This window comes from Bos indicus, chromosome 12 (genome assembly GCF_029378745.1).
Source record: "Bos indicus isolate NIAB-ARS_2022 breed Sahiwal x Tharparkar chromosome 12, NIAB-ARS_B.indTharparkar_mat_pri_1.0, whole genome shotgun sequence".
NCBI lineage: Eukaryota > Metazoa > Chordata > Mammalia > Artiodactyla > Bovidae > Bos > Bos indicus.
Window position 1 is genome coordinate 88,045,367 of NC_091771.1, and position 26,485 is coordinate 88,071,851.

Genomic DNA, 26,485 nt, shown 5'->3' on the forward strand with positions numbered 1-26,485 from the left:
GAAAGCATCAATCACACATACATACATACACATTATTTTCCACCATGGTTTATCACAGAATATTGTACAAAGTTCCCTGTGCTGTACAGTAGGACCTTGTTTTATTTTTCCTTGGAAGAAAAAAAAAAACAAGCTAACGTGTTGGCATCTCTTCCGCCCGCTCCCCCCGCGCAGCACACGGCCGCTGGTGACGAAGGAGGTGGCCAGTCGCTGGTGTCGCCGGGCAGCTGCCTGGAGGACTTCCGCGCCACGCCGTTCATTGAGTGCAACGGGGCCCGCGGCACGTGCCACTACTACGCGAACAAGTACAGCTTCTGGCTGACCACCATCCCGGAGCAGAGCTTCCAGGGCACGCCCTCTGCCGACACACTCAAGGCCGGCCTCATCCGCACGCACATCAGCCGCTGCCAGGTGTGCATGAAGAACCTGTGAGCGCAGGCGCCGGCCAGACACGCCCGCCGGACACGCCCCTTCCCCAGGCCACGTGCAGTCCGGGGCCACTTTGGTGCTTATTCTTAACTTATTACCTCAAGACGCCGACCCCTAAATTGACTGCATTTTTTTTTTCCTTTAAAAAACAAACCAAAAAGAGAAAAAGGTTACCAAAGGAATTCAGCACCAGCACTTGGACAAGATAGGCCCTTGCCCCCCGCAGGCGCTGCCTGCTCCCCCCAGGTCTGCAGGACACCGTGTCCCCCAGCACGGGAGGCCGTTCACCTCCCGCTCAGGCCGTTCGGGACTGCTCGCGCTCGGCGTCGCTGACGTCCTGCTACGCACCCGTGTACTCACCGCGCTCTCAGCCACCGCTGTTAACCCACTTTCTGAACTCACTTAAGGGGGGTGTGGACGGATGAGGCAGCTCAGCCCGCGGGGCCCGGGGGGTGGGCCAGGCCCGGCTCTCTGAGCCCCCAGGATGCTGCACTGTCCTCTCAAAAGTGCCGGTGACGTGAAGGCTCCTCGTCCCCCAGGAGGGCCGACTGCGCCTCCTCGTGTCCGAAAAGCCGCTGCTGTTGGCGCCCCGGCCGTCGCGCTTCCCACCACGTCCTTCCAGACCTTCGAGCCATCCGCGGCGAGACGGCAGAGACGCCCCCGCAGCCCCGGGCTGGCCTGAAGATCCACCCCCCCCATTCTGTGCGCTGAACTGTACCCCTCTGACTACTGCCTCCTCTGTAACCAAACCAGAATAAAAGTTACTTTTCAACATTTTTATACCCCACGTTGTTGCCTGCCTGCCTTTCTCAAGTTCTTAGGGCAGGACATTTGCACTGAACCCCAAACCCTGCATCCCGGCCCAGCTCCACACTGCGCTGCTGTATTTTCCAGATTTCAGCAGACTGAACCGAAGCCTGTGGTATCGTCACTGGTTTCTCAGGGAACTGTATTTGTGTTTACAATGTGGTGATGTTCACAGAAAACACTCTCAACCTGCAGTCACAGGGGTTAGGAGGGAGGTACCTCTAAACATACTTCCAAAGTCATTCAACCCGCCCTGGCATAATGTCCCAAATCAAATTCCATAAATCAAATCTCCAAGACCCATTTCTGGCTTCAGTTTCTCCAGAACCTGGCTGACGCCTGGGCATCCAGCTCACAGAGTTTCTTTTTACCCTTCAGAACTCAGTCTCACCTTAGACCTCCTTTGAGAACAATTTGTATAGTCACAAAGTAAGCATTTCACGTGACGGTGTTATTTAAATGGGATCAGCCCCGGGCTGGCCTGCCTTCCCCGGCGCCGCCTGAGCCAAGGACTGTGTGCCAGGGAGGTTAAGGGAGGACGGGACTCCGGGCGGGGGGCGGGGAGGGGGGCTGGTGCCTGGCGGAAGGAGGCTGCCTCAGTACAGAGCTCAGCCCTGCCGCACAGCCCCCCACACTGAGGAAGGCCACACAAGGACCACCGATGGGCAAGGCACATTTTCCGCCTCCAGCTCTTGCCCCCGGGGGCCAGGCTGGGTTACAGGTTCAGGAGTGTTGAGCGGGCTCTGAGCACCCCAGGGGAGGTGGCAGAGACCAGGTGAAGGTGATGGGAGCTACGGTAGGCTCCACCTGGGCACAGCTGGTTTCCATAGCAACAGTTATAGTGGGCAGCTGAGCCCTTAGAGGCCGAGGCCGGGGCCTGAAAGATGCCCACACAGGAGGCTGGGGAGGCAACTGCTCTTACCAGACCCCAGTCCCCGAGATCGCAGGGTGGTCATGACGCTTGCCACAGTCCTGAAAATTTCTGCTCAATTTGGTCTAGCCTCTCCTTTTAATTGAATGAAAGATTCTTTAGATTCTATACTGTTTCACTATTTTCAAGTTTCACACCCGTGCTCTCATATGGCTTAGCTTTGCCTCTGTGTGGTTCCCAGGGCATTAGGTGCCCAGCATTAAACACCACAAAGTCCTGGACTTCACACATAAAACACATAAGGCGGGAAGACCAAGATCAAGGTCTCAGTACATAACTGGACGCCAAATGTAAACAGAAAATATAAATCAAATACAGATAATCCACCTCTGTTTGTGTACATGACCCCAGGATCCCACACAAGTCACGGTCATGGGTGAAGATTCCTGGTCTGAAGTCAAACAGCCAAGCTTCTGCAACTTGAAACTTCAACCTGCCCTTCACAGGCCCGTGTATGCTGCGTGCGACTTCTCGGGTCTAGTTTCTCAGGGCTAAGAACAACCACCAGCCAGAACCTAAGGGTCCTTGAGTGGCCAACAGTGTCCCCACTTTGCCGAGCGTGGGCGCCCTGAGGTCAGAGTCACTGCCTCCTGACGCCTCGTAACGTGGCTGCTTTCACCCCCACCACAGACGGCGCCTAGCCTCACGTGAAACTGCACGAGACGCCTCCGGACACACCCTGGCCGGTTGGAGGGGCACCAAGAGCCAGGCTGAGCCCGGGATGATTGCTGCTGCTCCCGCTGCCCGAGAAGAGCCAGTCGGGAGGACGCTGGAGCAGGTCTGCGCTCGGGGTCGGGGGGCCCTCGGGAGAGCTGACACCCAGACACCACGGGCCACGGTGGCGTCCTGAGCATAAAACCCATTCCTGTGGTGGAGGGGCCCGCAGAGAGCCGGTGTGCACACCTCGTGTGAGTCTGGTGTCATGGCCCGGCTTCAGGAGGAAGGGGGTGGAGACTCCCCGTCACTGGGGGGTTTTAAAGACATTCCCATGGAGACGAGTTATCAAAATTAGGCTGTGTGGGGGACGAGCTAGAACTGCTCTGCACATAAATTCCTGACACGCACGGAAAGGGTGACGTTGAGCTTCAGGAGGATGGTGAGACGGCAGGGCGAGCCCGAGCAAACCGTCCGCAGGCTGTAAGTTCAGGGACACGGAGCCCCCACAGCCCCAGAGCCACACGGACAGGTGCCCGCAGCCGCTGGGGGGCGACGTGGGCACAGAGCACTGTTCCACCTGCACCCAGGGACACCCCGGCTCAGGCCACACTGGACCTGGCCCCACTCCAGGCAGCCACTCCCAGAAGGGGCCGTGGCGGTTCTTACAAAGAGGGACAGCAGGCTGCAGGCACTAAGCCGTGGGGAGGGGAGGATGCGGACGTGGTGACTTTGGAGACGAGGGCCCGCCCCGGCCCCCCTCACTGTGGTCCCACCGATGCAGCCGCGACCTCAGCCTCCACTCCAGCCTCATGGTTAGGGAAGGAGGGCGCAGGGACCACCCTCCAGGCACCACCCAGCAGGAACGGCCATTGCGGGCACCCCGTGACTTCCAGGCCGTGTGGTCTCCGGATCAGACAGCAGGGCTCGTGGGTCCCACCTGTGTCTGACCTCAGCTCCCACTGCTGCTGGGTGTTCACTGAAGGCACACGTACTGGTGTGCATGTGTGTGCACACGCATCACACATGCATATACACACGTGTGCCTACACACCACGTGCACACGCACACACGTCCCTCGGAAGAGAAAGCACCTTTTCCGGTTCCCATACTCCCCTATCATCACTCACAACCACTAAAAATAAAACTTTAAAGGCCACAGTCGAAGCACAAAGGCAAAGCTTCGTGAAGCAACTGTGTTCTCGGGTGAATCCAGCTTGTTTTTATAGTAGTGAAAAAAGGAAAGCAAGGCTCTTCAGCCAGTCCTCCCAGTCGACAGCGATCCCAGTCGACGGTCCTCCCAGTCGACGGTCCTCCCAGTCGACAGTCACCTTCGGGGACGGTCACTCATCCTCCCTGCCGAGCACGCCAAGCTCAGGGCCCTCCCGGGGGCAGCCCCACCTGCCACCCTCCATGAGCTGTGATTCTCGCTCCATTTTACAGCTAAGGAGGTTCCACCTCATGGGTGCACCACCAAGGATGAGGGGACACAGCCCGACTAGGGGCAGTACTCCACCGAGAGCCCGCGTCCCCCGATACCGAGCCCGCGTCCCCAGATCACCGCTGTTAATGGAGCCCCAAGATGGGGCCCAGGTGGCTCAGGGTGACTGCAGCGGGGAGGTACATCCCAGGGGCCCCAGTGCCTCCCCGCCTGCACATTGACCCTGGGGGCCTGGCTGAGTGCAGACTGGCTCACAGAGGCCCTGCCTCCTTCCATAGCCAAGTTCAGGAGCCAAGGGCCTCCAGGGTGGAGGCAGAATGGGAGCCTGTGGGTGCATAAAACAGCCTTAAAATCACAGCCACTTCCCAGAGGCCACTGGGCAGGATCCAGCTTTTCCAAGACGGAGACCACACGCTCGCCTGGAGCTGACCTCCCTTATTGCAGACGTCGGAAGACTCCCCTCTGCCTTCTACCTGCAGGCTCCTGGGGAGGAATTCCTGCACTCAGATTATGAGGACTCTGCTCAGGGCTCCCCACACCTCCCTCCCCACCAGAGGACCTCGCCCCCAATGAGGAGCCCCCAGTACACAGGGAGGAATGAGCCAGTGACACCCAGGAGGAGGAGGCCGGGGTCCCTAGAGACACACCGCAGGGTGGCCCGAGATGACAGCGGCCCGGGGCCCGCCCAGCTCTCCTCCCCGGGACGCTGGCAGCCTTGGGCCCGTGAGATGAGCACCCAGGGCACTCCCTCTGGGCCCCCGCGACTCTGCCAATGGACAGAACCAGATGGGGGTAAAATGAGGGGCACTCAAATGAGGGGCACTCCTCCTCTTGGGTAGTGGGTGACTGCCCTTTAGAAACCTACACAGCCACGCCATCCTCCAGAAGGAAGGCGGCTCCGGGAAGGCGCAGGACTTGAGCTCGGTGGGGGCCCCCTCTCCAGCCGCCTGGGGCTCTGGCCCCAGAAACACCGGTCCTTACACTGGGCCTGGGTCCTCACACCCCCACACTAGGTGTCTTCCAGATCGTACTCCCCGGTGAGGGCCAGTGAGTTCAAGGTCAGTCCATTGGAGGAAGAAGGTCCTGCAAATGCACAAGGTAGACCTTTCTCTAGGATCCAGCAAGGGAGAGCGGGACCCCAGAGCCCCCAGAGCAGACCCAGCTGCCCTGCCCAGTTCTGACAGGGCAGGCTAAAGGGTCCATCTTGGAGAAGTGGGAAAGATGGGAGCAAGCCCCAAGGGAGCGGGTTTGATCTAATAGGGGCGGGCGGGGGGGATGGAGAGAAGGGCCACCCCCCCGCCGAGTTACAGGAAGGAAAGAACCACCGCAGCTGGAGCGGATCCTGTACCGCAGCCCTGGAGAGGCCACCCTGGCTCCCACACAGGGTCCTGCTCCCCAGCGCCTGCCTCCCTCGGTGACTCATGGGTGTCGTGGACATTCGTGGTCATCAGCACAGGTGCTCTGCATGTGCAGGACCAGCGGAGCTCAGGGGAAGCACAGGTCAGTGCAGCCCCTTCCCTCTGGAGGACAGGACCATCTCCGATGCACTGCCCATGGCATCACGGGCTCTGAGCCCCGCTCACCTCAGCCAGAGAGAGACCTCGCTGGAGGCAGAGCTGCCGGACGTCTGCGGGAAGGGTTCCCAGAACAGCAGGCAGCGCCGATTCCACCAGGAGGGCAGGTTCAGAAATGACCAAAGTGCTCTCGTAAGATCCCAGCCTCACAGCCTGTGAAAAGGGAGACCCATGTTTCCAGCACCCAGATTACAACATGCGAGTGTGCCTGTGTGCTAAGTCAGCGCAGTCATGTCCAACTCCTGGCGGCCCTATGGACTGTAGCCCACCAGGCTCCTCTGTCCATGAGATTCTCTAGGCAAGAATACTGGAGTGGGTTGCATGCCCTCCTCCAGGGGGTCTTCCCAACCCAGGGATCGAACCCGAGTCTCTTATGTCTCCTGCATTGGTAGGCAGGTTCTTTACCACTAGGCCCACCTGGGACGCCCAGATTACAATGTAAGCATCCTCTAGTCAAAGCTATAGTTTTTCCAGTGGTCATGTTTGGATGTGAGAGTTGAACTATACAGAAGCTGAGTGCTGAAGAATTGATGCTTTTGAACTGTGGTGTTGGAGAAGACTCTTGAGAGTCCCTTGGACTGCAAGGAGGTCCAACCAGTCCATCCTAAAGGAAATCAGTCCTGAATATTCATTGGAGGGACCAATGTTGAAGCTGAAACTCCAACACTTTGGCCACCTGATGCGAAGAGCTGACTCATTGGAAAAGACTCTGATGCTGGGAAAGATTGAAGGCGGGAGGAGAAGGGGACAACAGAGGATGAGATGGTTGGATGGCATCACTGACTCAATAGACATGAGTTTGAGTAAACTCCAGGCGTTGGTGATGGATAGGGAGGCCTGGCATGCTGCAGTCCATGGGGCCTCAAAGAGTCAGACACGACTGAGCGAATGAACTGAACTGAACTGAAGCTTCCCATGAAGGACGCCTCAAGGCCCCTAGGAAAAACCCGACCTGGAGCTGCCATTAAGAAGGAGGTTTCCGGGGACACTTGAGGGAAAGCTCAGAAGGGAAACCCAGGGCTGTCCACAGCCTCCCAGCCCCAGAGCATCTGCATCTGAACAAGGGAAGAAAGGAAGGAACATTCGGGGTCCCAGCTGAGGACCTCCTCCTTTTCCACCAGCTGGCTCACTAGAAGAGCTGAAACCTCTTGGTCAGGAACTGGTCCCCAAGAGGTCACGGCCAGAAGCCCGTGCATGAGCTCAGACCCCGGGACAGTCTCCCTGGTGAGAGCCCAGGCCGGCACCAGGGGTCCCCTTGGGACGGAGCCCAGAGCGCAGCCTACTCTTCAGGGCTGCCATGAGGATGCAAGGCTCACACGCTGTTGATGGAGAAGGTGCCATCCTGGGCCATCCTCTGGGACAGGGGTCATTCAAGGGCACGAGCCAGGGATGCTCAGAGCGAGACAGTGCAGGAGGAAAGGGCCATGAGAACTCAGCCACCCTGACCTCAGAGACAGAAGTGACTTCACAGGACGCTCCCCTCCACAGTCTTCATGATGGGCTCCGGGGTCTCCCAGAGCTCTCCTTATCAGAGACACACTTTATGGAAAAATAAATACACCTTTCACCCACTAAATGGGAAACTAATCTACGTCAGTGAAAAGTAACCGAATTGACCCCTTTTCTCTTTGGAATGGGCTACAGTTCTCAGATGTTGTAAAGAGTCTGCATGCGATGCAGGAAACCTGGGTTCAATCTCTGGGTCAGGAAGATTCCCTGGAGAAAGAAATGGCAATCCACTCCAGGATTCTTGCCTGAGAAATCCCATGGACAGAGGAACCTCGTGGACTACAGTCCACGGGGTTGCAAAGAGCCGGACACAACTGAGTGACTAACACTTTCACTTCCACAAGAAAACAAAAGCTGTGTTCTCACAGCCTCCCTCTCCTAGCATCTCCTAAGAACAAAGCTGACCACCCATCGCCCCTGGAAAGGTGGTTTCAGATTCAGCAACTGCCCAGGCAACCTGCACAGAGGTCAGCAGACACAGAGCCTTCAGTTTTGCTTCTATTATTGGAACTTGTGTCTTTAAGACAACTAGGCATACGAGCCAATCTAAATATCCGGAATTTGTAAGGATTTCATGCAGCAAAAAGATAGACGTGTCCTAAGCTCACACAGCCATCACCCAAGCAGCCCCAGCAAGGAGCCCTGTGCTGTGTTTAGTTGCTCAGTCACTCCGACTCTTTGCAACCCCGTGGACCGTAGCCCACCAGGCTCCTCTGTCCCTGGGACTCTCCAGGCCAGAGTACTGGAGTGGGTGGCCATGCCCTTCTCCAGGGGATCTTCCCAACCCAGGGATCAAACCCACATCTCCTGCATTGCAGACAGATTCTTTACCATCTGAGCCACCAGAGTAACTTTAGTATTGGGTCATATGTTGAAATCATACTATTTTGCATCTACTGGGCTAAAATATATTACTGGAATTGTTTCTTTTCAATTTTTGATATGGCTACTAAATCATTTAGAATTACGTATGTGATCTGTGTTATATTTCTGTTAGATAACAAGGCATTAAACAGAGGGATGGGCAAACATTTTCTGTTAGGGGCTGGAGAGCGACTCCTGTGGGCTCGTGGTAGACAGAATCTCTGCTGAAAATTCTCAGCTTGGTCCTTGTAGCCTCTGAGAGCATATAAAACAAACAGGCTGAGTGCCAATAAAACTTTATTTATAACAATGGGTGCGGCTTATCTGGCCAAGAGGGCAGTCTCCATGGCTCTTAGTCCTACGATCTGAACAGAGGGAGAAAATATGTGTAAGCGGACAATTTACCTTTCCCAAGGTGGTTTGAGTACTAAGTTTGAAATGAGTGACAGTGTATTGATTTTTTTTTTTTTTTTTTTTTAGTGAAGGAGAAGAAAAATCATGGATACGGCGACTCCTGAGTGAGTAGAGGGGTCTTGTGTCGGTGCCTCCCGACACCCGCCTGGGGAAGTGGGGGTCAGCTACCCTCCTGGACACCTGCCTGGGGAAGTGCAGGTCAGCTGCCCTCCTGGACACCGGCCTGGGGAAGCGCAGGTCAGCTGCAGAGGCAATGAGGACCCATTGTTGTTTGGTCACAAGTCGTGTCTGACTCTCTGTGACCCCATGGCCTATACCTCGCCAGGCTCTTCTGTCCATGGGATTCTCCAGGCAAGAATCCTGGAGTGGGCTGCCATTTTCTCCTCCAGGGGATCTTCCCCACCCAGGGATCAAATCTGGGCCATCCTGCATTGGCAGGCAGATTCTTTACTGAAAAGCCCAGTGAAGACCTGGGGTAAGAATTTGGTCCGGGATGCTGCAGAAGTGTGAGGTCATGCTTCACCCACAGTCCACGTGAGAAACTGCAAGTCCGTGTGACAGACATTAAAGTCCACGGGGGCACAAATAAGGTCCAAACCCAGGTTCTTCTTAAATAATTTTTAATAATAAAGTGGCTCACAATGCTGCAAACAATACAAAAACAGCGATTCCTGATTTTATATAAATTAACATTTGTCAAGAATCATTATGAGGCATCAAGAGACAAGTACCAAATGGCTAGATCAAAGGTAAATCACAGTGAAGAGGAACCCTGGAGAATCACGCAGGTGCGGAGACAGGGTCCAGGTGTCAGGACGGGGCAGCGAGGGGACGCCGATCTCCGGGAGCCCGGCTCTGCAGGTGGCTCCTCCGGACGATCCGTCTGCTGCCCACCTCCCGGGGCAGCGATGGACGTGGGGGTCGCGTCACACGGCCCTTGTCTTGGGGACTGGCTGGCACTTCCTCCCGGGTCCTCCTCCACGTGCAGTCCTACAGAGTGACACCGCTTGGCTCCTCAGCCCACCCGGATCCCCGGGATCGGGCCGGGGCGCGTCAGGAGCAGCACCCGGATCTGGTCCGTGCGGGCGGCGGGGCGCTGGCGATGTCCACGGTCTGCGGTGGGGCCTGGGCCCTCTGCCGCAGGATCACGGGCACCACCATGTCGAACACGGTTTCGAACAGCAGGTCCACATTCTTGCCAGTCTTGGCGCTTGTCTCGAAGCACATCTGCTCGGCGGCCGGCACGTCCTTCTCGTCCAGCATCTTGTACTTGAGGATCTTCTTGTAAAAGGCCATCGCGTCCTCCAGTTGCACCTGCTTGGAGCCGCCGCTGCCCCCGCCCGCCTGCCCGGGATCACGTCCTCCTCCCTGGCCGCCCTCGCCGGGCGCCTCCTCGCTCAAGTCCACCTTGTTGCCCACGACAGCGAACAGGCAGTCGGCGCTGGCCGTGTCCGTCAGGCCCAGGAACCGGTTCTCCAGCTCCAGCAGGCTCTGGGCGTGGTTCACGTCGTAGGTGAGGATGACTGCAGCCGCCCCCCGGCAGTACATGGAGCCCAGGCCGTGGAACTGCTCCCGCCCTGCGAGGGGAGAGGAAGCGGCTGGTTATCTCTCCTGTCTGGAGGCGCCCCCGACCATGCACGAGGGACCCCCGGGAGGGACCACGGATGGAATCGTGACCCCAAGTGTCGGTGCGGCTGCAGCTGAACCAGATGGAGACCCTGCTGTGCAGAGACGGGGTGACGGCATGGTCACCATGCCAGCAGTTCCTACACAATCACGTCCACACACCGCAGTGAGCCCACAAAACAAGGGGGACACCCGCGCCCTGCTCTCCTCCTCATGGGCAGCGGCGGGCTCCCTATTCCTGCATCTTACTCCAGGGTGCTTAGCTGAAACGCTCCCACCAGGGTCTGGCTTCTGGATGACAGGGTCGGGACTCCCTCCCGGCGGGGCCATCTGCCTCCCTGGCCCGCCCCCACTCCAACCCCGGGGGCTCACCCAGCTCCCAGAGCCCCAGGCCCTGCCCTGCCTCTGAGACCACCGCCCCAGGCTGCAGGCCTCCCAGAGGAGGAGCTCAGAACCTACACACTAAGGAAACGCACTCTCCTGTAGGGAAAAGAGAGCAACTCAGCTTTCAAGCCAAGCTGGCTGCTCCTGTGCACACCACACGCAAAGCAGGCAGGCATGTCTCCCCACCGCGGGTGGGCCCGCCCTGAAACCTGTGTCCCCCCCTGCCCGGAGTGGGCGGTGGCAGCAGGGGGAGAGGTCCCAGCCCCTCACACCTCCTCTCCCTCGCTCCCCTGCCCACGGGCACCCATCAGGGCCGCAGGATTCTCGGGGGCAGCGCCCGAGGGGGACAGAAGTTCCAGGAGGACCAGACGCCAGGACACAGTGCCGGACCCCAGGAGCCCAGCCCCGCTGCGCCCACTGAGAGCCTCACCCAGTCTGAGGTTCTCTTTGCCTTTTCAGTTTTCAGGGTGTTTTCTGAGCTGGGCAGTCACAGCCAGAACACAGCATGGCTCTCCCCTGGGCAGCCCTCCTCTCTGGTCCTCTGGGGAGGGTGGGCACCCCCGAGGGCTTCTGCTGTGACTTTCCAGGGGGTCCCTAGCCCCCTTCCAGGTCCCCTTCCTGTCCTGGCCTGGGTTCCCCCTGAGCCCTGGCGCATTCCGCACAACCCCGAGTGGAGGCCTCGGTTATGTGGCTGACAGACACCCGTTTCCACAATGACACTCAGGGCGATTAAACCTCTGCACACGTGAAGCCACAACCCCTCCCCCGTTTGTTTAGAAAAAGGGAAGGCACGGCATTTTCTTCTGTAAGATTTCTTGGTTTCATAACAGCGTGGTCTGATTTGCTGGGTGGTGGAGCCTCATTCGTGTCAGAGGCCAAGATGACACCCTGCCCCCATCTCAGCTCCCACCTTTACTCCGAACTGCAGACACAGCGGGAGAGGGGTGAGGGGAAAGTGAGGGGGTGAGGCCAGATGAAGGGGGGAGAGGAGGGCAGAGCAGGGAGGGGGCGGGGGAGACCCGAAACCCTGATGCGTCAAAGCCCCAAAGAACTGAGATTCCGCCCCACTTGTCTCCCTTCATTCTTTCAGGTCAGATCGCCAGAAGCCCTGGATGCGAGAGGCCCACCACACACGCGGCAAGACAGCGCCCCTCACACCGGGGTCTCCAGCGTCCACGTGGGACCGCGTTCATCCCCGGGTTTTCCCAAACACCACCCCCAACCCCGTTCCCCTTCTTCCTCGTTCAGAAGGGCCAGATGGCTCACTGAGGGCACGAAGGGCAGCCCCTAAATGCAGGAGGGGCCCCTCCGGAAGGCGTCCCAGGCCTCCCTGCACAGGCGGAGAGAGACCCCCGCCCCCGGGCCTGCGTGCGGAGCAGGACGAGCAAGCCAGACTCAGTGCACTGGGCCTGTTCCTGTAGCACCAACCCTGGTGCCGTGACCCGCGCTGAGTCACGCTGGCTCAGCACCTTCTGTAAAAGAACGCAGCCTGCCGCCTGGAATACGCTGGAATACGCATTCTCCCGGCTCTGGCCTTTGAAGGTATAACTCATTTCCATTCATCTTGAGATAAAAGGTTGCAGAACAGAAAAATAATGATTGTCTTGTTGGAGGTGGCACCAGACTTGCAGACAACGGCCAGAACCAGGGACCCCAGCACCAAGAAGCTGGCAGCAACCAGCCCGGCTCCTGCCCTTCTAGAAGAAACTGGATTCCAACTCAGGCAAGGTGGGTCTTGGGGACGCTAGTCGACCACATTCTCGGTCTGCTGGCTGTCCGAGCAGAGGGGCTACTCCTGGCCCCAACAAACCATCCCTCGATTTACTGGCCTGTCACGCGGCAAGCAGGAGAGTGGACTCTGTAACAGGGAGACCTCTCTGGGCGTGTCCAGCCCCCACAGAGGAGCCAGGAGAGGCCCCTTGACCGCTTGCCCACACTCCCTGGTGTCTGCGGGGCTCACCGTCCTTCAGAACACCCTGACACGCCTGCCCCGAGCTGGACTCTGACCTCCTCAGGAGTGGGGCCTGGAGTCTGCCTTCATTCCTCCCTGGGGTATGTGGGGTGCGGCAGCCCCAACGCCGCCTGACCCTGCCCATCCCGCCCCTGCCCCCAGCAGGTCTCAGGTGGATGTGAACCTCTCGGGTCAAAGTTCACTTTGAACACTGCAGTACTGGACTCAGCCAGCGCTGACCCAGGCCGGCCAGAGACCGGCGGCCCCTAGGCAGTCACTCCTCCCCGATCTTCCAAGCTCCGTCCCCCCACCCCTCAAAGCATCCCAGCCTCTCTACGCCCACCAGACACCCCCCCTCCATTTCCTCCCAGAAGGACAGGGCACGTGGGGGAGGTGGATGGCAGGCAAAGCTCCTGGGAGGGCGGGTCAGGGTGGGATCATCCGCCCTCGCACAGGACGCGGATGAGAAGACGCCCCGTCAGCGACGGCAGAGAGTGGACGACCCCCTGTCCCGACCTTGTGCCCACACAGCTCGGCCGTCTGCGTGCATGCTCCCCAGGGGACACCAGCGCTTCACCCCCGGCATCCTGCACCTGACCCCCCGCCCCCCAACCCACCCAGGGCTCCCCCATTGGGCGGAGCACCAAGCCCCGAGTCCGTCCCACCAGCAGCCCCCGGCCAGGCTCTTATGGTCTCGGGTTCTAGTCCAGGGTCCAGAGGCCCCCGCTGACCACAGTGGGGCAGAGCACGGGAGTCCGTGACCTTGAACCGGGAGAGATGGAATATCTGTTCCCAGCATCCTCTAACCGAGAGCTGGCATTCCCTCCACTCCTCAGACTGCAGGCCAAGCAGAAGCGACAGCAGGAAGCGACCCCTGCGCTTCACCGCTGACAACCACAGCCGCTTTCGAGCCTCACTACAGTTCTGTAGGTTTACCGTCAGCCCAACGTCTCAACGGCTATTAACCTGCTTTCTGGCCAAACTCGGTACTTTACTGCACGTGTTTAAATACAGTATTCAGAGGAAAGGTTGTGGGCAGGCGCCACTCGGACACAAGGGAAATCTTGGTACAAAGGAAAGGAAGAGCCCTTGGCTCAGGGTCTCTGGAGCGTGGGTTGCAGGCATGACACCTCCACACACGTGTGTGTGCCAAACACAGCGGCCTCTGCCAACAAGTCAGCTTCCAGCCAAGTGGCCAAGAAACACAAACGAGCTCCACTCCAGTCATTCTGAGATGGTCCCACCCCGTCACAGACGGCAGCCAGCCTCCTCGGGGGACAGTCTCCTGCCCGAGTGGCCAGCCCTGGAGAGTGGCCAGCCCTGGATAGAACAGCCTGCAGAGAAGGGCACCACGTTTGGGAGAAGGGTCTCAGGGGCTTTGCCCGACCAGTCACCTCCCTCGCTCAGAGAGGGACCCCAAGCCAGGGACCCGCTTCTCCAACAAAACCCCAAGCGTTCCCCAAGCGATCTGCCAGGGAGGCGAGCTGGAGAGGGGGAAACCCGGGCAGGTCTGGCAGGAGGTGGAGGCACGCGTCCCGTGAGCCCCTGAGATGCTGAAGACAGAGAGAGTCCACAGCCGCCAGACTCCTGCCTCCAGGAAGGGCAGCCCCCCACCCTGGGTGCTCCCCACATCCCGTCCTCCTGCACAGACAGCGGGTCGGCCCTCTGCCTAACAACTTAATTGCAAATTTCAGGTCAAACTGCCCTCTGTACCTCCAGGCAGACACGAAACAGCACCCCCGCCCCCTTCGTGAACCCCCTGGGAGACGACAACCGAGGCATCTCCCCAAACCGGCAGCAGCAGGCTTTAGTCAAAAAGAAAAGAAAAGAAGAATCGCTGCCCCACCGTTACCACTGGGCCGGGACCTTTCCTCTCGCACACACTAACCTCAGACGGTGAGCGGCAAAGAACGCGTCAGCCCCCACCCGCTAGATTTCACAGGAGGGCGGTGGGCGGGCACGCCAGCTTCCCCGTCTGTTACGTGGTCTTCTCCGAGGACAACAAGGCGACTGTTAATGCCCAAGGCCTAAAATAGCTTTCCTTTCCAGATAAAACTGTCTGGTTTGCCCTTTAAAAAAAAAACAAAAAGTAAATAGTAATAATACCAAAAGAGAAAGCAAAATACTTAGCTGAGTAGGACCTAAAGCATCCGGGATGCCAGCCTGGAAAGAGGCAGGCGAGATGGCTGATCAAACCCTGGATCTCCCATCTACCCGTCAACCAACACAAACAAGCTGAATGCCGTGACCCCAGCTAAAGAATTTACGAGTGTGCAGTTTTCAGGTTTGAAATTCTCAAATCTTGCTTTGGATCTAACCCAGAGCCTTTAGCCCACTTTCCAACGAGCATAGTGCCCATACTAAGACCAGCCAGTCCGACAGGGAACAGGGGCTCTGAACTCGGTCCCGAACTGCCTCCAACCAGGAGCCTGGCGTTCCTGGCATCACGGAGGCAGTGAGGACCACGTGGGGAGGTGGTGAGACACGGCCGTCTGCAGTCAGCTCTGGGTGTATCTGAACCCGAGGCTCTGCAGCAAGTTTCCCAGGAGTCGGTGAGTGTGTGCTGAGCCGGAAGTCAGGCCCCGCGTCTGGACTGCTGTAATGTCAGCTCCTGGACCCCTCGGAGCGATGACTTTCCCATCTGTGTGATGGGCTTGAACTGGGATGCTCACAGGGTCCTCCCCGAATGCTCGGATTCTGAGAAGGTATCTCTCTCACTTTCCCCAAGCCAGGTCCCTGAGCCCCGGCTCCAGAGTGGAAGCTCCAGGCAATCTGGAACCTTCCTCTTCTCTCTCACTTCCCCAAGCCAGGTCCCTGAGCCCCGGCTCCAGAGTGCAAGCTCCAGGCAATCTGGAACCTTCCTCTTCTTCATGGTCCATTTCTGGGGATGTTAGGACACCGGGCTCACCCTGCACCAGCCCTGAGGGCCCAGTGAGAAAAGTCACCAGCTAGCTGCTTCACCAACGCAGCTAAGGCTCAGGCTGCCAGGCTTGGCGAACCCACGTGGCCCTGAGGGCAGTCTCCCTTGGAGCTGGAGACAGGGTGGGAAGAAGTCTCCTGCATCCTCCTACATCCTCTGTATTCAAACAAGGCGTGCTCTTGGAGGATGACCTTCTCCCCCATTCCCGGGGCGCTTGGTCATGTGACTCCCGCCCACTGTGCCACTAGAGCTGAAAACCAGCTCCAGGCAGGAGGACAGAGGTCAGCGGCCACACCACCTGCTGGCCGCCGGGCAGTGAGGATCCACATCCAGGTTCCATCTCTTTGATGCTGCAGGTGACGTCACCTCCTGCCAGGCGCCAACCAGCACTTCAGCCCGAGGGGCATGTCCTTTTGGCCACACAGTTTTAAATAACAGAAACCATCTCGCAATACTGGCTGCATACTGTGATCATGGGGGAGGGGGAGCAGCTTTTAAAAAATACTGGCGTTCAGACTCCCCGACCCTGGAGCACAGGAACCAGGATCTGGGGCACGGGTATCCTGCACCTTTAACAGCTCCCCTGGAGGACGTGATGTGCAGCTGGAAGTGAGCAGAAGGGGGAGAGAAGAGGCGGTCACTCGGGGTAAATGACCCTTTTCCCAGGTCAGCTGAAGAGCGAAGTCTATCAGGAAATCTAAGGGCAGACACTGAAAGAAAGAGGAACTCTGGAAACACACAGAAACACTGATGTGGCAACATGAAGATAAAAACAGAACCACAGAACCGGAGCTAGGGGCACAGAGACCCCAGGGCCATCTCTGAGATGACCCAGTGCAGCCCAGAGAGGCTCAGACCAGGGTGAGCCGTGATGCGCTTCCTGTCCAAGATGAGTGTAAAATGTGAAATAAAACCCTTCTCCAAAGTTTCCCAGGTCCCCCGCATCACTGTAAACAAACCACCTGAAGGACGACTTTAGTTTAGCTGTGCACAGCGTGGTGAGTTTTGAAGACAGGTTACCATCACAGGCGAGATCCAGAACATTCCGTCTGCGTGTCTGTGTCTACACTGACAGCGAGCCTGGTGCAAAACCGGCCCGAGGAAATGGCTGCCCCCAGGCGTGGCCACAAAGAACAGATGCTTACAGCTCTTTTGTGCAGGGTCCGGCGCCTTCCCAGGGTGACAAAGGAGGCCAGCTCTGTGTGGGCCCAGCGCTGGGCACGCTGTCCCTCCCTATGTGTGCAAAGCCACTTCAGCTGAGAGTCCACCCTCCACCCGAGGCTCCAGTGCACGAGGGTTAGGGTGGCTCCAGTGCATGAGGGTGAGTGTCCGCCACTGAGCTGCTGGGAGTGATGCTTAACCTTACGTGCTGACACGGCCAGGGAGTGGTGCCCAGTCGTGTGGTCTGACCTGCGTCTGGCTGTTGCCAGGTGGGTTCTTTTGAATGTGATCAACGTCGGCAATCAACCGACTTAATAAAGCTGAATACCCCATGATGTAGGTGGGCCTTGTCCCATCAGTTGAAGGGCTTTAAGAGCAAAGACTGAGATTTCCTGGAGAAAAAGGAGCTCCACCCCCAGACAACAAGCTGAGTCATAAGACGTTGTGCCTGAGTTTCCAACCTTGCTGCCCAAAGCTGCTTCCAGTTTTGGACTCGAGATGCAGCAGCAACCCTCTCCCGCGGGTCTCCTGCCTGCCAGCCCACCCCACGCAATTCAGACCTGCCAACCACACACTCCCGGGGCCAGCTACTCTCCCCCTCCAGATTGAAACCCATCTCTGCCTCTCTGTGTGTCTATCTCTCCGTGTCTGTCTCTCTCCATATCTGTCTCTCTCCATGTCTGTCTCCCTCCCTGTCCGTCTGTCTTTCTCCGTGTCTTCTCTCTGTGTCTGTCTCTCTCCATGTCTGTCTCCCCATGTCCATCTGTCTCTCTCCGTGTCTGTCTCTCTCCATATCTGTCTGTCTCTCTCCATGTCTGTCTCTCTCCCTGTCCATCTGTCTCTCTCCGTGTTTGTCTCTCTCCATGTCTGTCTCTCTCCATGTCTGTCTCTCTCCCTGTCCATCTGTCTCTCTCCGTGTCTGTCTCTCTCTGTGTCTGTCTCTCTCCATATCTGTCTCTCTCCATGTCTGTCTCTCTCCCTGTCCATCTGTCTTTCTCCGTGTCTGTCTCTCTGTCTCTCTCCGTGTCTGTCTGTCTCTCTCCATGTCTGTCTCTCCATGTCTGTCTCTCTCCATGTCCATCTGTCTCTCTCCGTGTCTGTCTCTCCATGTCTGTCTGTCTCTCTCTGTGTCTGTCTCTCTCTGTGTCTGTCTCTCTGTGTCTGTCTCTCTCCGTGTCTGTCTGTCTCTCTCCGTGTCTGTCTCTCTCTCAGGAGGATGTGTATCCATGTATCCTCTTGGTTCTGTGTCTCTGGCGAAGCCTCACTGACACATGCTTCTCTGCAAGGTGTCCCCGTGGGAACATGGCCGCTCGTGAGGCCAGGCCCTGAAGTGGACAGGACCGTCTCCCCTTCCTCTCCAGGGCCCTCCCCGAGCAGAGACCACCCCACCGGCCCGTCCTGCGTGGTCAGCACCCTGGTGCCCTCCCGTACCCGGCACCAGAGCGGCCAGAGGTCAAGCCTCGCAGCCAAACTGGCGGCTGGGCCCGCAGGAAGGGGACGTGGCCGAGAGACTCTTCAGCGACCTCAAGGATCGCTGTGACACGACCTGCCTTAGGCTCCTGCTCCGTCCTCCTCACAGGCCCGGCTGCTTCTCCTAAGTCAGGTCAACAGAGGGAGAGGGTCTCCCGCCCCACCCGTCCTGGGGCACCCACGCCCCGGCTTCAGGACGGAGCAGCGCTCACGGAGCTGCCGTGCCCTCTCCAGCAGGTGGTCAACAGCCAAATGACAAGCATGGGAAGGACGGGTTTCCACAGCGGACAAGGGGCACGCGCTTTACTGGGCAGGGGGCAGGCCCTGCACGGGGAGGCGAGGAATGAAGCAGGGATTCGTGTCAGGCTTTTCCTGGGTTTTAAGCTATCGCCTCCCTTTTCCTCTTTTATTCTTGGGTTTTGTCCTATAAGAGACGCGGTTTCGAAAGTCTCGTCTCCGTCGGCAGGGGGTTGAGTGGTGGGCCCTAAAGTGGAGGCCCTCACCCCGGATCCTGTGACTGGAACCTCATCTGGACGCCGCAGGTGTAATCAGGTCGAGATACAGTCGTTCGGCTGGAACCTAATCCAGTATGAGCGGTGTCCCGGCAAGAAGAGGAAGTGAGGAGGGCACGGCAACCCGCTCCGGGATGCTTGCCTGGAGAATCCCATGGACAGGGGAGCCTGGCAGGCTGCAGCCCATGCGGTCGGAGAGACTCAGACACAACTGAGCGACTAACACACACACACACGAGTCGTGAGCAACTAACACACACACACATACACACGAGTCGGACACAAGTGAGAGGCTGACACACACACACACACGAGTCAGAGCACCTAACGCGCACGCACACACAACAAGTGGAATACACACTCAGGCGTGACCACGCAAAGACGATGCGTCCAGCAGCCGGGAGCCCCAGCGCCCGCCTGAAGCTGGGGGTGGGGGAGCCTTCAGACAGAGCAGGCCCTGCCCACCCGATTCCAGACGTCCAGCCTCCAGGCCCAGGAGACAGCGCGTTTCTGTTCCTTTAAGCCGCCACCGGCGCGTGGGGTTCGATCACGACAGGAAATGCTCACTCCACGAAGGTGTGAATCGACTCTCACTCCATGAAGGTGTGAATCAGGCTGCAGGCCGATGGCCTCCCCATTCACAGATGCCGAAAGTCATGAATTGAACGACAGTATCCTCGTGGCGGCCACGAGAACCTTCTGTCCCACCCCCCACCACTTCTGCTCCTCTCACAAGCTACACGCTCATGAACTTCAGTGAACCCTCCGGAGCAGAAACTGGCAGGGACATCGAGGTAACAGGGAACTCAACACCCAGCCTCAGGGAAGATGAAGAGTCACGTGTCGCCTTCTGAGCCTGAGTCGGCAACTCTGCTCACTTCCTGAAAACAGGCCGTGACGAGTGCGCAGAGCTCGGTCACAGGGGCAGAAATGCCCAAAGCCGCCTCACTGACTCCAGCTTGACCCTGTGCCGCTCAAACGAATGACCTTCAACCCCCAGGCTGCCTTGCACAAGAAGAAACCACCACCCACGTCCGGCACACTGTCCTTTTTGAGAAATTCTATAAGGAAGAGGTGAGGAAGATGTCAAAGAAAACTAACAAATTATCCAGACGAGCAGCAGCTCGTGGGCTGTGTCTTAAGAGAGGAGGCTGTCACAAATGGGCAGGTGAGCTTCAGAGTGACCAGCGTCCCCTCGAGCAAGCGTCACCTCGTCAAGCAGGCAGAGCAGAAGCAGGAGCGAGTTTGGCTCTCACAGCGAGTGCGCGTGTGAATAGCTTTCCCAGAGTTCACACATCTGCAGTGCTCACAGCATCCACGCTCGTCACACTCGCGGCCACTTCGCCCCTCCCATCCCCCAGGGGGACTGTGGCCACACTCCCACCTCCAGGCCTGATGGAAGCCCTGACAGAGGAGACAAGGCCTGGGGGCACACAGGCAGAGGCAGTCCTGAACCCCAGGCACCAGATCTAGGGGCCAGATCCTGAGCACAAGGCTGAACTGCCAGATCAAGTCCTTCTCCAAGCTGGGTCAGCAGGACGAGACTGGGCTCGCCTGCTCCCTGGAAGGAAGCCTATGACCAACCTAGACAGCGTGTTAAATCACAGAGACATCACTTTGCTGACAAAGCTCTGTCTAGTCAAAGCTATGGATTTTCCAGTGGTCATGTATGGATGTGAGAGTTGAACTATAAAGAAAGCTGAACACAGAAGAATTGATGCTTTTGAACTGTGGTGTTGGAGAAGACTCTCGATAGTCCCTTGGACTGCAAGGAGATCCAACCAGTCCATCCTAAAGGAAATCAGTCCTGGGTGTTCATTGGAAGGACTGATGCTGAAGCTGAAACTCCAATACTTTAGCCACGTGATGTGAAGAACTGACTCATTGGAAAAGACTCATGCTGGGAAAGATTGAAGGCAGGAAAAGGGGGAGACACAGGATGAGATGGTTGAATGGCATCACCGACCCAATGGACATGAATTTGCGCAAACTCTGGGAGACAGTGAAGGACAGAGGAGCCTGGCGTGCTGCAGTCCATGGGGTCACAGAGACACGGACACAACTCAGCGACTGAAGAACGGCAATCTCAAAGTCTAGAAGAAGTAATGAAGTAAGAGTAACCACTCTGTTATCAGAAACTGAGGAAACCCTAAAGGCAAGATAAGCACCCACGGGGAAAGCCTGAGTTGTCGCGGTGGAAACGGCCCCCACAGGGTACGGATGCCCTGAAGCGACTGTGCTCTGAAGGCAGAAACCCACATTCTTCCGGCTTCATGGGATTTCAGCCTGGCCTCACCAACCCAGTGGGGTGGTCCAGGGACCAGGCCCTTCCCTGGCTGAGCCCTGGCCCCACGGCCGTTCCACGTCACCACCTGCGGAAACCTTGGGAAGATTCCGTGCAGGGAAAGATCCCGAGCCAACAGTCACCAGCTGGCGGTGAAGGCAGAGCAGCTGAAAAGGAAGAAGATAAAGTCCTACCCCACGATATTAGAAAGGGTTCTCTCCTGCCAGAAGGAAGAGTTAAAACCTCGGCCCCGATTAATGAATGACCCCAGCCAAGGCGGTGCCTAGACAGCGTTTTAAAGATAAACTGTTTTAAATCCAATGATCCAACTGAGTTTGCTTGCATTTACAGGTCCTTTGTTTTTAACCGTCTGTGACCACCAAAAGGCATCCCAAACAGAGCCCTGCTTCATGACACAGAAGAGGTGAGCCCTCTAGGAGTCTGGGAGGCCCACAGGCTGACACCAGCATCAGAACGAAAACCAGTTTTGTGGGACTTCACTCCCGGATCAGTCGGCAACTAACCACAGTCATCCTAACCCATGCCTGAAAGATGAGGGTTTCTTTTCCCTTCTATAAATAAAAGAACCCAAACCCCAAATGATTTCCAACTCAAGAAATGCCAACACATGGGAGAGAGGAAAATGCATTTATTTCCACATTTCAATACACACAATGACATGTACCCAAATCAGCATCTGTGTCATTCCTGTCATTTCTGTTTGGCCATCTGAAGCCTGAACAAAAAGCAAGAATACATATGATGTACAAACCACCCAAAGAATTACCTGCTCATAAGTTAATCCCTCACCTATGATTCACTGATTGGGCTTTATGAAATAATTCTCAAGGTCAAACAATTAAAACTGGAATTCTCAAATTACTTCATTCTTTTCAGACATAGATTTACTAAAAATAATTCAATAACAAGACCAAACAATTCAAATAAAGGGACGTTGTTTAGCAGTCTAGTATTAAGAAAAATGGCAAATCCAAAGAAAATACAGTTATGTAACAGAGTTAACTTTAAGAAACAAAAAGTCTCACAGATGAGGACATTAAATCCCAACCTCCTTTACCTTCAACAGATACTCTGTTGTCCTAGGAGAATTAACTTTTAAAACGAGATTATCAAAGAAAAAGTCAATTATTTGTGAAATCCTCTACTTATTAAAGCAGGAAACTAAAAGCATTTCAGATTTTTTGAAGCAAGTTTTAACTTGCTTCAAAGACAAGACTGAACTGCAAATACGATGTTAAGAAAGCACTTTAACTCTATAAAGGGTTTTCTAAAAATATCAAGTTATCCAAAATGGCTTCTGATCTGGGGTACCCACCCAGTAGATATCCTAGGTATTTCTCAAAGAATCTGCGTTTTGTCTTCCTCTCCATAATATACAGTCTTCTGAGAAATACACAGCACACAACGAATGTTTTCCTGAAACAATCACCTCCCTCACCTGAGGTTTCACTTCCCGAGGTTTCAGATGACACTTGGTCAACCACGGCCCAGAAATATTAAATAGAAAATTTCAGAAATAAACAATTTGCAACTTTTGAATCGTGTGCTGTTTTGTTTATTATAGGATATTGTTATAACTATGATATTTTATTATTAGTTATTGTTGTTAATCTCTCATGGTTCCTAATTTATAAATTAAACTTCATCAAACGTATGGATGGTGTAGGAAAAACATCACATATACAGAGCTTGGTTCCACGTGCAGTTTCAGGCACCCACTGCAGGTCTTGGAATGCATCTCCGGAGGATAAGGGGGGAGCATGGTAATTCTAACCCACAGGGAGGATATTAAGCCTTTTCTGAACAATCGAAGGAAACAAAGGATTCTACACATGTTTACCAAGTGTAGTTATCTCCTGCTCAACAGACTGGGTGTGTCCTAATACAATTCCCTAGAAAGTACATTGTCCACAGACAGATTGTAAAACCAGAAATGCCTTCTGGGGGTGAGCAGGTACCCAGATATAACTGCATCCATTAACAGAACAAAAACTCTTTCAAATCAATCCTATCAAAGTATTCTGTTTAAATTTTTTTTTAATGCCATTGACCAAAAAGTATTTTGCTTGAACTTAGTTTGTCATATTTAAATATAACAAAATTATGTTATACATAAAAGTAGAAATTTTAAATAATTCCCTCGAAGAGTCAAATTCACAGAGATAAAAAGCAAAAAAGTAGTCACTGGGGGGTGGAGGGCAGGGGGTCAGGTTTGTGTTTAATGGGGACTGAGCTTCAGTTGGAAGATGAGGAAGTTCTGGAGATAGTAGTGGTGATTGGCACCAAGAATGATAACGAGCGTAATGCCACCACGCTGTACACAAAAATGAGTGAACTGCTAAATTTTACGTGTATTTCATCACAAAAAATTCCACATGGTTAAAACTGGCAGACAGAGGACAGATAAGAAAATAGAAAGATGACGGATAGGTGATGCTCGGTGGGAAGATGATAGGTAGATAACAGGACTGCATGAGCAAACAGCGCCAGGAGGCTCCAGCGGCCGGACCCTTGCCCTGGACGCCCACAGTCACCTGCCCGTGGCCGAGCAGGCCCAGGCTCCTGACCTGGACCCGACTCGCAGGCGACCTGCTGAGAGGCAGCTTCTGGCCAGGAAGGTCTGGGCGGCCGGGATTCTGTGGCCGCACCCCCAGCCCCGGCCTCCCTAGAGGAGCGGGGTGACTCTAAACCCCGAACGTCTGCAGCCCACCCTCCCTGGTCTCAGGGCGCAGCTGCAGGTCTCACTCGAGCAGCCAGGCTGTTCATCAGACTGGGAATTAGTGACGTTCGGAATGAGCTTTTACAACTGCTGCAGAAAAGGTGCCGACCAAGGGAACAAGAGGTCAACGGGCTCTGAAAAGTGGGAGCGCAATGTCCTCCCACAGTCCGGGCTGTGTGAAACGAGCTCAACGGAGCCCAGGGGAGCGCCACAGCGCTCGAGGCTGCCCTGAAGCAGGAGCCCACCAAAGAGCTGCAGTTTCGGCAGGAACTCCAAGTGTTAGAAACGGCCTCCGTTCACGCTGACTTGCCCTTTCTCAGGACCGGCGGCCAGTAAGACAGGAAGAACCACCCCCCAGTCCCTGGTTCCTGGAGTCGGCAGAGTCATGTTCCTCTAACCCAGCCAGCCGGTGCCCCTCGGAAGGCTCAGAGCCAACCCTGGCTGAGGGGTCGCTGCGGGCGCTGGGCAGAGTGGCAAGCTAGATGTGTGCACACACTGTGTGTGCACACATGTAACACACACTTGCATATGCGGACACACATTGCATACCTGGCTGCACACACATGCACATGTACACGCTTACCTACCTGCACACTCGTGCATGTGTACAACATACAGGCACACACACGCGCACGTATACCTGCATGCACACACACACATGTATGCCTACCTGTGCACTCACACACACACATGCACATGTGTGTACAACATATATGCACACGTGTATGTGTCTACATGCATGCACGCACACGTTTACCTACCTGCACACTCACACACACATGCACGTGTACAACACACATGCGCATGTATACCTGCATGCGTGCACACACGTGTATGTCTGCCTGTACGCTCATATACACGCATGCACAACATGTAGGTACATGTCTACCTGCACACTCGTGCACATACACTTGTACAACATACGTGCATACACATGCACACATGTACACATATAGCTGCATGCACACGCAGGCACCTCATCCCACCCCCACAATTAGTGGCACAGCTCTACAGATCTCAAAGCACAGGCCAGAGCACACAGCTGCTCGAGAACGCCCGGGAAGCAAGCAGCCAGTAACCCCGACAGTGGCATGAACACCTGCCAGGTAAGGAAACGCCTGACGACAAACGTCTAACGTGGAGGAGGGGACTCTGAATTCTGCTCAAACAGGAATGAGATTTGGTTGAGCATTTTCCAAACAGCTCCACGCGACGCATGTTAAAAGACAGTTTTCAAGAAAGGGCAAAATCACGACTTTCCCAACAGATACAAAAAATAAAGACATGTTCAAGGCCTCGGTTATCTCACTTACTGAGGGAGCCAGACCAATGACCTAAGCACCTCAAGGGTCAAGAGGGCACAGGTGATCGGGGGCCCAGAGGCCGGGACCTCTCGGGAGGGAGGCGGAGAACAGGAACACGCAGGGAACAGCACAGGGGTGGTCAAGTCTTGTGCAGACACAGACATACTGCTTCTCACAAGGAAAGTGACTACTCATCCCCTCAAATCTGCCTCAAGTCCCCAGGGATGTCCCCAGGGATGTCCCCACACCTTTCCTTTAGAGCACCAGCCACCCAGGCTGGGCCTGTCGCCAGCAACTTGACCCAAGTTCACTCCAGGACGAGAGGCCATCTGCCTTCCTCACCGTGGTCCCCGGGGCTCAGCACAGTGTCCAGTTCGCAGCAGGTGCTCGAAAAGAGTGTGGACAGAACCGGTGAGAGGAGGGGTCCAGACTGTACTCACCCCGTTGCCCATCAGACCTGAAGCCAGAAGGGACCAGGAGGGGCCAGGAGGGATCAGGAGGGGCCAGGAGGGGCCAGGAGGGGCCAGGAGGGATCAGGAGGGGCCAGGAGGGATCAGGAGGGGACAGGAGGGATCAGGAGGGGGCAGGAGGGATCAGGAGGGGACAGGAGGGATCAGGAGGGGACAGGAGGGATCAGGAGGGGTCAGGAGGAATCAGGAGGTGCCAGGAGGGGCCAGGAGGGATCAGGAGGGGGCAGGAGGGACCTAAGGCCACTTTGCTGAGACGGTGGCTGAGGTGCCTCCCAGGGCTCCTTGGAGGTGGCCGAGCCCAGAAGCTGAGAGTCAGTCAAGGAGGACGATGAAATGCCCCCAGAGAGAAGGTAAAGGCAGGTAAGAAGGGGCACAGCGAGATTAGATAAAGCCAAGGACACAGCAACTCTCGGCCACCAACGGGGCAGGACACGCCCTCAGAGCCTAAGGCCCAGCCTCTGCAGGACTCGGGCTCCTCAGAAACCCACTCTGCCACCAACGGGGCCGCGGGGCCAGCCGGCCACAGAGCGTCCCTGGCAGCCCGCCCTCCCGGTCTTCAGGGACCGCACCTGAGCTCAGGGAAGGGCGGGATCAGCCCCGCTGTCTCCAGGGCAGGTGGAGACAGCCGACAGCTGCTCCGTCTGTGTGAGCACATTTCAGACCACAGGGCTGGCTTGCTGACCGAGCGCATAAACGCTGATCACTTCGCCGGCTCAGAACCCCACCAGCGAAGCCCACCTCACTGCCTCCTGGTCCTGGGGAGGGGCCCCAGAGTTACAGCACACACAGGGTCGAGGTCAGCCCTGGCGTTCAGTGCTTCCGAAGCAGCAGCTGCCATCTGGCTAAAATCGGTGCTGGAGCCGCGTCTCGGGTAAGTTGTAAGGACCGCGGCTCATTTCGTGCAAGATCCCTGAAGAGCCGTGCGTTTACCCATCTCTGCCGACGGTGTTACCAACGCACCATGCAGTTTACTCTCCACACCTGAACATTCACTTTCAAATCCAGGTCAGCACCTCAGCTGTGACTCCGAACAAAAGAGC

At 56.2% G+C, this 26,485-nt stretch overlaps 2 protein-coding genes across 2 annotated transcripts in view; one reads left to right on the top strand and one right to left on the bottom strand.

Annotated features, from left to right (window-relative positions):
* Nucleotides 1-1,216, top strand: part of COL4A2 (collagen type IV alpha 2 chain) — a 158,699-nt gene extending 157,483 nt beyond the window's left edge. The window contains exon 48 of the mRNA XM_070800477.1: nucleotides 175-1,216. Within this exon, the coding sequence (XP_070656578.1) occupies nucleotides 175-432 (258 nt within the window). The 3' untranslated portion in view covers nucleotides 433-1,216. The remainder of the gene's footprint in view (nucleotides 1-174) is intronic.
* An 8,010-nt stretch (nucleotides 1,217-9,226) lies between these two features.
* The window catches only part of RAB20 (RAB20, member RAS oncogene family), a 30,273-nt gene continuing 13,014 nt past the window's right edge, over nucleotides 9,227-26,485 (bottom strand). Inside the window, exon 2 of the mRNA XM_019971706.2 lies at nucleotides 9,227-10,200. Within this exon, the coding sequence (XP_019827265.2) occupies nucleotides 9,677-10,200 (524 nt within the window). The 3' untranslated portion in view covers nucleotides 9,227-9,676. The remainder of the gene's footprint in view (nucleotides 10,201-26,485) is intronic.